The 13,871-nt window shown below is 47.1% G+C and overlaps 1 protein-coding gene and 1 pseudogene across 2 annotated transcripts in view; both read left to right on the top strand.

Annotated features, from left to right (window-relative positions):
* The first annotated feature begins 1,970 nt into the window (after positions 1-1,970).
* Positions 1,971-2,056, top strand: LOC115067625 (annotated as a pseudogene).
* A 1,542-nt stretch (positions 2,057-3,598) lies between these two features.
* Positions 3,599-13,871, top strand: part of Ube2j2 (ubiquitin conjugating enzyme E2 J2) — a 17,692-nt gene continuing 7,419 nt past the window's right edge. Inside the window, exons 1-3 of one of the 2 annotated variants that reach the window (XM_008852570.3) lie at positions 3,599-3,793; positions 7,892-8,022; positions 10,489-10,529. In XM_008852570.3, the coding sequence (XP_008850792.1) occupies positions 7,892-8,022; positions 10,489-10,529 (172 nt within the window). In that variant the 5' untranslated portion in view covers positions 3,599-3,793. The other variant, XM_029555857.1, reaches the window with a different exon arrangement.

The raw sequence follows: 13,871 nt of genomic DNA, 5'->3' as shown, positions 1-13,871 counted from the left end.
AAATTATTATTATTATTATTATATTTTGAAATAGGGCCTCATTATGTAGCTCTGGCTGGTCTGGAAGTTGCTATATAGACCAGGATGATCTTGAACCCAATCCACTTGCCTCTGCATCTACGAGTGCTGGGATTAAAAGCACATGCCACCACACTTGGCCTTATTTTTATCGTTTTTGATATGTGTGTTTGTTTATGAGGATATGCCACATTTGTGCAGGTGCCCATGGAGGCCAGAAGAGGGCACCAGATTAAAGGGACTGGGATTAAAAATGTGGGTCACCATACTTGGCTTATTTTTATTTATTCTTGAGATGAGGTCTCACTGTGTAGCCCTGGCTGGACTTGAACTCAGAGAGATCCTCTACTTGTCTCCCAAGTGCTGAGATTAAAGGTGTGTGCCACCACACATGGCCTTATTTTAATTTTTTAAAATGAAATTATTTTAAAAAATTTTATGTGTATGAGTGTTTTGGCTACATGTTAAGTGTACCCACGTTGTGCAATGTCCCCAGAGGCCAGAAGGGGGCATCTGATAGCCTTTGAACCAGAGTTAGGAACAGTTATTAGCTGCCATGAGGGTGCTGGGAAGCAAACCTGGGTCCTCTGCAAGAACAGCCAGTGCTCTTAACCACTGAGCAGTTATATCTCCAGCCTCCTATTTTTATTTTGAGAGAGGCAGAGAGACAGAGACACAGAGACAGAGACACAGAGAGAGACATGGAGCGAGAGAGAGAATATGCCATGTTTGTGAGGTTGCCCCCAGATACCAGGAAAAAGTGTAAGATTCCCTGGAGCTGGAGTTACAGGTGGTTGTGAACTGTCTGACATCAGTGTTGGGAACCAAACTCCTAAACTTGGGTCCCCTGGAAGAGCAGCAAACACTTTTACCATGGATCCATCTCTCCAACACTCATAACTTTTTTTTTTCCGGTCTTTTTGATACAGGATCTCTCTGCAGCCCCAGCTGGCCTGAAACTCGCTATGTAGACCAGGCTGGCCTCCAACTCACAGAGATCTGCCTCCCAAGTGCTGGCATTAAAGGTGTATGCCACCATGCTTGGCACACTCTTATAATTAAAAAAAAATTACATTTCTTTATTTTGTATCTGTGGGGGGGGGTGGAGATGTACCATGGTGCACATGTGGAAGTTAGAGGACAACTTACAGGAGTTGATTCTCTCCTTCTACCATGTGAATCCTAGGGATTGAAGTTAAGTCATCACAATTGGTGTGGCTGCAAGTGCCTTCATCTGCTGATCCATTTCACCAGCCCTGGCATATATGTTTTTATTCCAACCTTTCTTCTGGCAGCTGTTACAACACTGAGGAAACTCTGCCCAAAATGTTGAGTAGTGGTCAGCTGTCTCTTTCCTACAGCTCAGCCATCCATAGAGTTTACTGGCAGGAGATCCATCTTGGGGGCAAATACCAGACTCTCCCATACAGAAAGATGGCTTCTACCCTCAGGGGTTTGGCTCTGGAGTTTGAGGAGGTAACAGTCATCTCCTATTGCCAGTCTTTCTGCCACTCTATTTCAACTGCTAAGGCCATCAGCGCTATGCATAGAGGGTAGAGAATCCTGGGTCCCACTGACCAGAAGGTTGAAGATGTGTGTGGAAGGGATGAGGGCTCTGGTTTGGCAGGACCTCCTGGTCACATCTGCCCCAATCTTACCCCTTCAGGTGTGACTTAGTTGTTCAGGGGCTGGGGGTTCTGAACTGGGTCCTGTCTGCTACCATGATGTCTTACTACCATGATGCTCTAGGCACCCATGCTACCTTGGTGGGTGTGTTAATGCTCTATTTTACAAAAGGACAAGCAGTCAAGAGAGTGACTATGGTCCAGGTATTGGCTGCTGTTTGCCTGGGTATGCCCCAGATAGTCCATGCTTGTATTGACAGCCCACCCCTGTGTAGGGTGGCTTCTCTTTCCTAACTTTCTATCCTTTAAAAGTGGCTCAGTCCAGATAAGCTGCAGCATCATACCATGTTGCTTGTGCATAACTGGGGCCACCTGCCCATTGAGGGTGGCTCTTTTAACCTCCAGCTACAGTGGTGCGGGGGAAAGAAAAGTGGCTCAGTCCACCCTGAGCAGGGACTATAGAGCCCAGGGAGGAGGCAGAGGAACTCTGTGCTGACATGTTTCCTGAACTGGGCAATGGAAGGCACAAGAAGCCATTGCACTCTCACAGCCAACTTGTCATGGTGGGCTAACAGACAAATGGACATTCCTGGATTTTGCTCCAGGACTCAGGGGCCAACCCTGCTACAGCAGCCCAGATTACAGCTAAAGATGCTTTGAGTGGGCATATTTACCACCTTGCCACCTGTCAGTGGCCACAGCTGGGCTGATGGTGCTTTGTCTCAGTCACCAATTGTTAATGGTCGGTTTGTTGACCCATGGCTGATGCTGAGTCAGGGTCCTAGTGAAGGATGAGGGCTTGAGGTTGAACAGCAGCTGTGCTCCACACAGCTGGACAGCCAGACACTATAATGTTCCTGGTACAGGTGAATTACTGCCTCTGTCCATCCTGAGACATCCCCCATGCCTGGGGACATCTGAAATACCTTTTGGTCCAGTCTTCCACTGCTTTTCAAAGGAAGGCAGGAGATGTGCAAACATCCAGACCTCCTTTTGTTCAGACCCCAGCCCTAGCTTGTCCTCCAAACTGGAGGGGGCAGAGAGGACTGCTGCCGCAACACTTGCCATGTCCAGCCTGGTTTCCTGGAGCCTAGGTACACAGAGTTCAGTAGGTAAATGAAGGAGGAAGGGTGCTGGGCTGTGCATGTGACATGTATGTCACCAACATGAGAACAAACTTGAGAATCCCAAGAATCCAAAGGTGAGGCAAGAATGTGAGCATGGCGGGCTGAGCAAGTCTGGACATCTCAGCTTCTCTCAGTCCTGCTTCCTCTGCTGTCAAGGTCTAAAGAAGCACCCAGAACATACTCACTGGCAGCCCCCTGTCTCAGCCTAGCCAGCCAGCCCTGCCAAGTGACCAAGCTGCGAAACCTCCCCTCCCCAGGGCCAGGGAGGGGGCCGTGGGAGCGGAAAACCAGCCTTAGCGCAATGTCTCTGAGCATAATGACCCTATTCATGGACTGGGTGGAAAGTTCGGCCAGGAAACACTGAACTATTTTTACGAGGACGGCTGTCCCCAGGGCAGGGGGGTTGTCGTGGGGTTGTCGGGCTGGCCACGACTATGGCCTCTCAGTTGCCCTGCATGGACCGCTGGGTGACCCGGAGGCCTCCCGTTAAGAGCAGACAGAAGGTGGTCGGTGGTAGTCCAAAGTCGCAGCGAACTCAGGGCCTGGCGGAATGGACTGGCTGGAGACTGTGGGAGGGGAGCATTGCGTGGTCCCCGCAGCCACTCATTGCTGGGGATCGGCCCCGCGGGTGTCCTGGAAGGTCGAGCAGCCTGTTCAGTCCCCTCTAGCCGAGGGGCGCCACCACGGTCCCAGAGCTATTCGCCGGTGCGCACTCGGAGCACCGAGACCCGGTATCCAGAGCCCGTGGAGACACAAGAAAGGGGTGATGGAGCGGTCCTCCCAGCTGCCTAGAGATGCTGCCTCGCCTCGCAAACAGCACACCGGAAGCGGAAGCGAAGCCGGGACTCAGCCATCGAGCGGCCATCTTGGAAGCTGAGCGGCGGTGGCGGTGGAGACGCTGCGGTGGGTGCGGTGGGCTGAGTCCCAGCGCGGGTGCGGCTCACGGCGCTGGCCCCACTCTTCCGCACCCTGCTCCGGCCTCGACCAGGGCGAGCCTGAGCGCGGCGGCGGCCTCAGGGAGAGGTGAGCGTGGTCGCGGCTGCGCGGAGACTCCGGCGGCTTGTCCGCCTCGCAGGAGCCGGCTGCCGGGCGGGCCGGGGCGCGAGGACTCAAGGGACCCGGCTCGGAGAGTCTGGTTCGGAACGGCGCCTGCCGTGCCCCGCTGTCGGTCCCTGCGCGGATCCGAGGTCCGTTACTGAGGGCACCTGGTGTTCCTGGCGGGGGGTGGTCCACCGGCCAGATGAGAGATTGGGTTACCGCACGACAGAATCTCCCACGAAGAGGCCTGTTGGTTGGTGCACTTGCAGATAGTTGGAGAAGGAGCCAGGGTTGATCACTGTAAATGTATCCGGGAAGTGGGGTGTCCGTCTTGGGGTATGGCAGCCGTTGAGCGCCCCCCTCCTGAACAGTTAGAACCTCAAACTACTTCATAATTTCCAACAGAAACTAGCGTGCCCAGAATTATGCGCCTGGGGGATAATAGAACAGAACATTTGGGCAGTGACAGTGTGACTTGGACCTTGAACAAACCCCCACGTCCTGTGCGGGGGGAGCTCACTATCCTTTGCTAACTGCATCCTCCCAACCAATGACCTGGCTTCCTTTTCAGTGTACCCCACTTAGATGTATGTGTAACTCAAGTCCAATTCCCAACATCTCGTCAGACCAGGATAGACAGAAAGAGATAAGGCAACAGCCCAGTGGAAAACAACTAAATGTATAAAATTATCCTTTATTTGTAGGTAGTGGCACTAAGCTCTCTTCATTCCAAGTGTGTGAAACTTGGTGTAATTTGGCTTTACAAGAAAGGAACTTTAGTATTTCATTTCATTGAAAAGTCCAGTTTTCAGGCATAGCTAGGTCTAGCTGTCTAGAACTTGGAATTAATAGCCTTCACACGTTGGTGTTCCTGACCTCAGAGACAGCTCCATTCTCAGTTGTGTGTGTGGGTGGTGTTGGGGTTGCCTGGATCATGACTTCCATCCAGCCGATGAAGCAATGCTGGAGAAGGTGAGACTTCCCTGGAAATACTGGGCCTCGAATGTGTCATGTACCCTTCTGATTAGTAAGCTAAGGTCTCATGCCACACCATTACCTGAGCTATGTGTACTGGTGTGGGGGAGAGATGTCTAGACGAAAAAGGAGCTACCACCTTGGTCTGAGAGATGACACACACGACTGGAAAGACAGATGGTCTTGCTCCTGACTCTGGTTGTTTCCTGTTACCTGCAATCCCTTGGGAGAGTCATGAAAGAGAGCATTGTTCTGAGTGAGGTATAGGAGGAACAGCTAGGGAAACTGAGTAGCTGTTTAAGAGTCACACAACATTTGGCTAGCATGTGTGAGGCTCTAGGTTCAATCTCCAGTACCAAAAATAAAATACATAAAAGCAAGGATAAGAGATGTTTGCCGTGTGACTGACTAGGCAAAACACGCTTTGGGGTTTTTTTTTTTTTTTTTTTCTGTTTGTATTGTTTTTGTTTCAAATTCTATATAGCCCAGGTGACATTGAACTTCTGATTCTTCTGCTTAATCCAGTGCTGAATTATATAGGTATGCACCACTGTGTTTGGTTTATGTGGTACCAGGGATCAAACCCAGGGCTTTGTGCTTGCTAAGCAGTGAATCAACTACATCCGTAACCCAGCAAAACTTAGTTTACTCATTTTCTGTGTCTTTCCAATAACTGATAAAGCGTCCTATCTGGCCAATTAGCTGAATCCAAGCAGTTATGTGTGGAATTACCTAGTGAATTATTTCATATATGTTGGAATGTTAGCCTTAGGGGTGAACATTGAAGAGAAAGAACAAGTCTTGTGGTTCGGCTTATAGATCACTAGATTTTGTTTCTTACTAGGTGCTGATCAAGGTGAGCTCTTTGGTCCACACAGCTTCTGAAACCAAGAGCTTGGGGATAGTGCTTTGTGGAAGTCACCTAGACTTTGACCCTGTTCCTGATGTGTGCATTCTTGGAAGGGCTAGGCAAAAGAACCTGCTCTCACTTCTACTGACGCCATTAGGGTCTGTGTGCTATGCTCTTAGACCACAGCGGGGGCTAGTGGAAAAGGACAGAGGAGACATTGACTAGGAAAAACAGGGAGGCTCAAGCTAGGTAAGGATGGATGTAAGTATTTTCCACCAGTCCAAACTGGGCTGGGAAGCAGCCTTGAGAAGGGCTGAGTAGATTGGGCTTGTTAAGTGCTGTAGGAATTAGAAGGGCTGCATGGGGTTGCCTTGAGGGTTTGACAGATGAGAGAGCTGTTGACATTTATCTGCTGTGTTTGATGGGGAGTGGATGGCTAAACTGACTTAATGCGCAGGATGAACTGAAGTGGAAGAGACTGGAAGTTCCTGTGGTTGATAGGAAAGCAATGAATTCCTGCATTAGGATTATTGGAATGGGAAGGAAATGAACAAGTATTGCAAGAATCAAGGTCCCCCATTGAGAAGCCAACTGAGACCACTCCCTTGAGAGGGCTGTGGTGGATACCCTGAGTGAGTTGCCATCCCTCTGCAAGCCCTGGAGGTACAGATTGAGGACACACCCTGGTCTGAGGCACCAGTACTGGTCAAGGGAGGCAGATTCAGGAGTCTGGTAAGGACAGAATAGCAAAGAGATGATGTTAGGGGAGAAAAGAGACTGCAGTGGGCACATCCAGGCTTCCAGGGTCAAAAGGCATGGTTGTCTGTTACTGTGTAGGTTCAGCCTGCAACCAAGCTCATCTCCTGTTTTTTTGTTTTTCTTTCTGAGATAGGGTCTTTCTGTAGCCCCAGCTTACCTAGAACTCACTATGTAGACCAGGCTGGCCTTGAACTCACAGAGATCCTGCCTCTGCCTCCCAAGTGCTGGGATTAGGTGTGTACCGACAACACCTGACTCCTTTTTAAAAATATTTTATTCATATAAAATAAAAATAATAAATAAAATATTTTAATTTTATATGTGTGAGTGTTATGCCTGCATGTAGGTAAGTACACCCGTGTTGTGCAGTGCCTTTGGAGGACAGAAGAGGATGTCAGAGTCCCTGGAACTGGAGTTACGGACAGTTGTTAGCTGCCATGTGCATGCTGGGATTCGAACCCAGGTCTTCTGCAAGAACAACCAGTGTTCTTAACTACTGAGCCATCTCTCCAGCCTCAAGTCTTCTCTCTTGATTGGTGTCATGGTGCCACTTCCTGCATGATTCCTTCAGTGCTGCCCTATGCTGATTTGCCGGATTTCCCTATGATCTAATAGAAGTTCTGATGTGCCTTAAGGCCTAAAACTCTTCTTGGGATTCTGGCAATTTGGCTTTGCCTCACTGGCTAAATTCTGTCCCCTGTTCTTCACTGTGTTGAGCTCCTGACCTAGTGACCAGTGCTGTCTCCTGTGTACACCTTCCCTGCTGCCTAGTAAGTGCGTTCAGGTGTCTGAAAGTCCCCATTTCTCCAGCCTCACATCTCTTTGCCTCCTGCTATTACTTGTGGCTTACTCCAGGGTGAGGAGAGGCGCTGTGGTTCTCACCAATTTCCTGCTATGAAATGTCCATCATTGAGGTATTGTTGAGTATAGGGTTGGAAGATGTGTATACTTTCTCTCTGGAGCTGGTCCAGGCTGGCATCAACATCCTACTCAGGTCCCATTTGAATAAATTTATCCATATAAGTTCTTTGAGGACAGGATGCAGCTTTTTTTTTTTAAAATTGTATATGTATGAGTGTTATGCCTGCATGTATGGAAGTACACCTATGTTGTGTAAAGCCTGAGGAGGTCAGTGGAGGGTGTCAGATCCCCTGGAACTGGAGTTACAGATGGTTGTTAGTCACCATGTGGATACTGGGATTCAAACCCAGGTCTTCTGCAAGAGCAGCCAGTGCTCTTAACCTCTCATCCATCTCTCCAGTCTCAGGAATGCAGCTTTATGATAGTCTCTTCTTGCTTCTATGTTAGGTGCTCAGTAACATGTTACATAAATGAAGTGGTGTTGGTTGGGGAACACACATGGAAAAAGAACTGAGGGCAGGGCCTGATTGGTGGTGGACTGCAGAAAGGAGAGCAGAGGTGTTCAACTCTTAGGGTTGGCTGTGGGTGACGAAAGCATGCGTTTGTTCCCTGTAAATAGAAATGCTTGTTTCTAATAGATGAGCAGCAACAGCAACAAGAGAGCCCCAACAACAGCGACACAGAGGTTGAAGCAGGACTACCTTCGCATTAAGAAAGACCCGGTGCCTTACATTTGTGCGGAGCCCCTCCCTTCAAATATTCTTGAATGGTAAGGCTCTGTGTCCCTGCTCACCCTGCATCATAATCACTCTCTTGAAGGCTCTATGGTGGCCCAGCTGGTGGGCCTGTGCATGGAAGAGGCAGTCTTGTAAGTCCTCAGCTTTGGGTGGATACTTGAGGCCCATGGACACTCTGGACTTTGTAGTAAAAGACATGCCAGAAACATCATGGAGTCCTGCTTGGCTTAGGCTAAGTCTAAAAAGAAAATTTTTCCTGGATGGTCTTTAACTCAAGCTTTAGGTGCATAGGGCTTTCCTCTGTTGCCCCCGTACATCCTTCTGGACACTGGGAATTAGTTGTCTTGCCTAGAATAGGATTGGTGACAAAGTCCTGACACTAACCCTGCTCTGTCCTAGGCCAAATGCTCCTGACCCTCAAGCTAACAGCAAGAGGACCTGTGGAAAACATTTGTTTCAGAGTAGCTCTTTTGCTGTGTTAAAGTGTGGAGTCATGAAACTACATGTTCTTTGTTGAAATATTCATTACCTGCCTTGGGGGTTATTTTGTGAGAAAAAGAGTGGACTAGGTACTAAAAAAAGCATTTCTCTTGCTTTGATGGATGTTTTATCTTGATCCTTAAAAAATACTTTAAAAATTTCTCTAAATCCATAGAAGAGGTTTTACTGAATTAAAAAGTATTTTTGCTGGGCGTGGTGGTACACGCCTGTAGTCCTAGCACTTGGGAAGCACTGGCAGGCAGATCTCTATGAGTTCAAGGCCAGCCTGGTCTACATAATGAGTTCCAGGACAGCTGGGGCTACAGGGAGACCCTGCTTCAAAAAGACCCCCCCAAAAAAAAGTATTTTTTTATAGGTTGGATGTGGTTTACAGAAGATTCTTGAGGCAAGGCTTAAAGGCTCTCTTTTTTTTTTTTTTTTTTTTTTTTTCCGAAACGGTCCCCCTGTAGCCCCAGCTGGCCTCAAAATTACTCTGTAGACCAGGCAGGCCTTGAACTCACAGAGATCCACCTGCCTCTGCCTCCCAAGTGCTGGGACTGTAGGCGTGTGCCACCATGCCCAGCTAAAGGCTTCTTAGAGCACTAGAACAGTGGTAAAAATCAGAGGTGGTCTCTGGGACACAGTTGGTAGATATAGTGACAAGTTTCATGAGGGGGTTTACATCTTACCTCATTTGTAGAAATATCTTTATTGTATGTAGAACCCCTCTTCCTGTGGGTCAGAGGTCTCTTAAGACCACCCCTTGGTTTGATGTTGCGCCACGGAGGACTCAGTTAAGATTTACATTAAAATTGGGGGCTGGGGCTGGAGAGATGATGGCTCAGCGGTTAAGAGCACTGACTCTTAACCTTTGCAGAGGACCTGGGTTTGATTCCCAGCACCCACATGGTGGCTAACAACCACCTGTAACTCCGATTCTAGGGTACTCCAACGCCTTCTTCTGACCTCCTCAGGCATTGCACCATGTGGGTGCACTTATACACATGAAGGCAATACACTCATACACATAAAATAAAAATAATTAAAAATATTTTTTAAAAATTGGGCTAGAGAGAAGGCTCAGCAGTAAGAGCACTGACTGCTTTTGCAGAAGACCCAGGTTCGATTCCCAGCGCCCACATGGTGGCTAAAAACTGTCTGTAACTCCAGTTCCAGGGAAATCCAGCATCCTCTTCTGACCTCCTTAGGCATTGCAAGACATAGGTGCACTTACATCCATGCAGACAGTATACTCATACACATAAAATAATAAAAAGTAGGCCAGGACTGGTTGTGCATGCCTTTAGTCCCAGCACTTGGGAGGCACAGACAGGTGGATCTCTGTGAGTCAAGGCCAGCCTGGTCTACATAGTTAAAAAAAAAAAAATAATAATAATAATAATAAAAAGTAAAAAAGATTTACATTCAATTTTTTTATAACATTTACTTTGTGTGGGGGTGAGGGTCTGCATGCCATAGCATGTGTGTGGAGGTCAGAGGATAACTTGGGAGTCAGTTCTCTCACTATGTGGGTCCTGCAAATTGAACTAGTCATCAGGCTTGGCAGCAACTTCCTTTCCTTCATGAGCCATCTCTGGCCTTTGAGGTTTGCTAGAATGAAAAGACTGAAAAAAAGTCAACAGAGTGCAGAGGTTTCTGGGGTGAAGTCCACAAGAATGCAGACACAAGCTTCTATATTCCTGACCCTGGGCATTTGTTCAAGGTGCACATAGCTCCCCAGCATAAGCTTGGACAACACTTATGAAGTGTCACTTAGGAGCTCATCAAACACTTGGTGCCTAGGTTCTTTTGGAATGGTCATATAGGCACATGTGCTGGCACCTGCTAAAACAGACTCCTAGGAGGAGGGCTTAGCATGAGCCATACTCTGTGTTTGCCTTCTTTTTACTTAGGGTAGTGGGTGCCCTAAACCCCCAACAGCAGTGTGGGACCTTTTGTGAGAACTCTAGTTTTGGAGAATTCATAAACCACAAATCCAAGTAATCTCTCTTTTTCAGGCATTATGTTGTCCGAGGCCCTGAGATGACTCCTTATGAAGGTGAGTAGAAAAATAATTCTGAATTGTTTCTTGTCCAATATCTGTTTGTTTTTGTTTTTTGAGACAGGGTCTCCCTGTAGCCCAAGCTGGCCTTGAACATAGAGATCTGCCTGCCTCTGTCTCCTGAGTACTGGGATTAAAGGCATGTACCACCATGCCCAGCCCAACATTTATAACTTTTTCTGTTTTGAATATGCATAGTGAAATCGGATTTATTGGGACCTCATCTTTATATTTCTGCAAGTCCTAGGAGCGTTTGCTTGTTTTGGTTTTGTAGGACTCTCTGTAACTATCTGTGTTTTACCAGCCTCTGATGTTGGTTAAATTGTGCTAGGAACTTTTAGTGTCTTACCCTTTTTTGGTCTTTTGAGACAGGGTCTCCCTGTAGCCCTAGCTGACCTGGATTTGCTATGTAGACCAGGCTGGCCTCAAACTCACAGAGATCCACCTGCCTCTGCCTCCCGAGTGCTGGGATTAAAGGTGTGTGCCACCACGCCTGGCTTGTCTTATCCTTTTTAAAAAAGGATTTTATTATTTTGTTGAATGTGTATGAGTGTATTGCCTGCATGTATGTTAAGTGCACCCTTGTTGTGCAATGCCCTTGGAGGTCAGAAGAAGGTTTTGTATTCCCTGGACCTGGAATTAGCAGCCATGTGAGTGCTGGGATTCAAACCTGGGTCCTTTGCAAGAGCAGTCAGTGCTCTTAACCACTGAGCCGTCTCTCCAGTCCTTTAATAGTGTCTTACCCTTAAAAAGGTCTCTGAGCTCAGTGGAGGCCCCTCATGTGAGTGGTGCACCTGAGGCTTAAGAAGGATGAAGGAGCTTCCGGGTTCCTCGCCTCTCCTCACTGCTGCCAGCTTATCAGATACCACTATGGTCTTTGGTCTTGTTGACAGAACTCAGGCGATGGAGCTGTTAGCCAGCAGGTTTTTGGGGTCCTGTGGAGAGATTGGTACCATCTCACAGGCAAGCCTAGAGCAGAGTGCTGGGCAGATGAGCAATGCCTCTGCTTCATGTCACCAGCCCTGACTTCAGATGACAAGAGCAGCAGGCATTTGCCTACAGGTGGAGGTTTTGTATAAGACTAGAGAGGAGAAAAGTTTGGAAACTATTGTTTTGGCTGAGATGTGGTTCTTTGAAACTCTTGGTTTCATCCTCAACACAGTACCACAGTTTGGGACATTAAATTGAGATTTTGGGGAGATTGAAAATAACAAAGCCAAGCTCTCTTGGAGCTAATTTGACTGATACATCTTTGACCCAGGAATCCATGTTTCAGGGTAGTCTGTTTTGGGGAATGAGTCTAAAGGGTTGGTGGGCATGTTATGATGGTGCTTACGGTAATAGACATCAGAAGTTGCCTAAACCCCACAGTAGGGTGAAATGAGGGAGGCATATAGCCTATGTGTCTTGAGAAGTCCTTGAAATCCTCTCTGCTGAGTCCCTAGAGGTAAGAAAGGTGGGCTTCTAAACAGTTGGTGCAAAGAATGTGAAAAGATTTAATATGTTTATGTATTTGAAAAGGTTGAAGATTATATACCAGAAATGAGTGGTAGTTTATCTCTAGTGGGGTTCTGTGTTGAGTTTTTAAGTTATTTTGTACTTTGATATTTCTTATTTTATTTATTTATTTTGGCTTTTTGAGACAGAATCTCCCTATAGCCCCAGATGGCCTGGAACTTGCTGTGTAGATCAGGCTGGCCTCATCTCACATAGATCCACCTCTGCCTCCCAAGTGCTGGGATTAAAGGTGTGTACCACTGCTCCAGTCATTTAATTTTTAAAATAAATAGCATTTAAAGCATTTTGGATAAGGCCTCCCCTACCACCAGACCAATCAAGAGCTGTTGTTGTGGGAATGGGCTGGATACCAGGAAGAAAGGGAGCAGCCCAGAAGAATGTATGGCCAGAGCCTTAGTAACCAGAGCCTGCCAACTCAACTCTGACCTGTCACTGTGCTTCCATTTTGTCCTGTTCCTCACCTCCTAACCCTTTCCCCTATCTCCTTATCCTCTTCTGTGGTATAGTTCTCTGTGGGTACTCTCCCTCAGGCTTCCAGTTTGCTGAACCCTCTTCATCACTCTCTTTACTGCCTCTCCTCACTGTCTTTTTCTTCCTCGCTGGGGCTCCCCTTTGGTAGCTACAGATAGCAGTCTCCTAGCATCTGTAAGAAATCTTTCTAAATTGCCTCAGCCAAGGGCTGCTCTTAATCCTCAGTTTCTTGTCCCCTAGAATTTTATGCTGTTCATGGCTACATTCCTGGTGTGCTTTTCAAACTCCTTTGTGTTTGAGGTATTCTGGTCCTTCCCTTTCTTCTCAGTGAGTCCTCTACATCTCCACATCCTTGTCCCAGGCTCTGTGACAGTCCTGCTCTTGATACTCTTGAGCACACGTGTCTCATGAGTCCCAAACTGGCTTCCTATGGAAGAGTTGCTAAGAATTTTCCACTAATTGTGGATCTAAGATGATCTTATCCATGTTTTGGGCACACTGCAGCTTACTCTAAAAGGCAAAGGACCTAGCATAGATAATTTTTTTGTTTTGTTTTGAGACAGGGTCTCCTGTAGCCCCAGCTGGCCTGGAACTTACTATGTAGACCAGGCTGACCTTGAACTCACAGAGATCTGCCTGCCTCTGCCTCCCAAGTGCTGGGACTAAAGGCGTGTGCCACCATCCCCTGCCTAGATAAAAATATTTTTTGAGGGGCTAGAGATTTCTCAGAGGTTAAGGGCCCTGGCTGCTCTTTCAGAGAACCGGGGTTCTATTCCCAGCACCCACATGGCAGCTATCAACCATCCTAACTCCAGTCCCAAGGAAATCCAGCACCATCTTCTGACCTCTGTGGGCATTGTAGTACATGGGTATACTTACATGCAGGCAATACACTCATACACATAAAAAATAATTTTTTAAAAATAACCTCATGGTTAGAAGAAGCATTTCACTACAGCTTTAACATATTCAGTAATAACATGCTCCAGTGCAAGAGTATATCTCTTTCACAAGTGGGTGCAAGTTTCTAGGTTCACAGTTGAATTAATACAGTTACATATTATTGAACTCAGTATAAGCACTGTAAGACAAAATTGGATGAGCTTTTAACCTTTAAAAAAGATCTCCATTTCATTTTAGAATATATTGTTCCTTTCAGAAAGACTCATTGTTTTTGCTACTAATACTGGTGCTTGCATCTCTAATCTGTAGGTATCTGATTATTGCTAGTCATAATTGGTTGCACTTGGATCCTTGGCGCCTGTGTATGTCTATAAAGTCATCAGGTAGATTTCAATGTTTATCACCTCTACTAATTAGCATGACATAAATTTCCATGCTTCCTCCTCA

The sequence above is a fragment of the Nannospalax galili genome, unplaced genomic scaffold (assembly GCF_000622305.1).
Source record: "Nannospalax galili isolate Female #2095 unplaced genomic scaffold, S.galili_v1.0 scaffold806, whole genome shotgun sequence".
Classification (NCBI taxonomy): Eukaryota; Metazoa; Chordata; class Mammalia; order Rodentia; family Spalacidae; genus Nannospalax; species Nannospalax galili.
The sequence above is the reverse complement of the archived record's forward strand: the minus strand, read 5'-3'. Positions and strand labels throughout refer to the sequence as shown.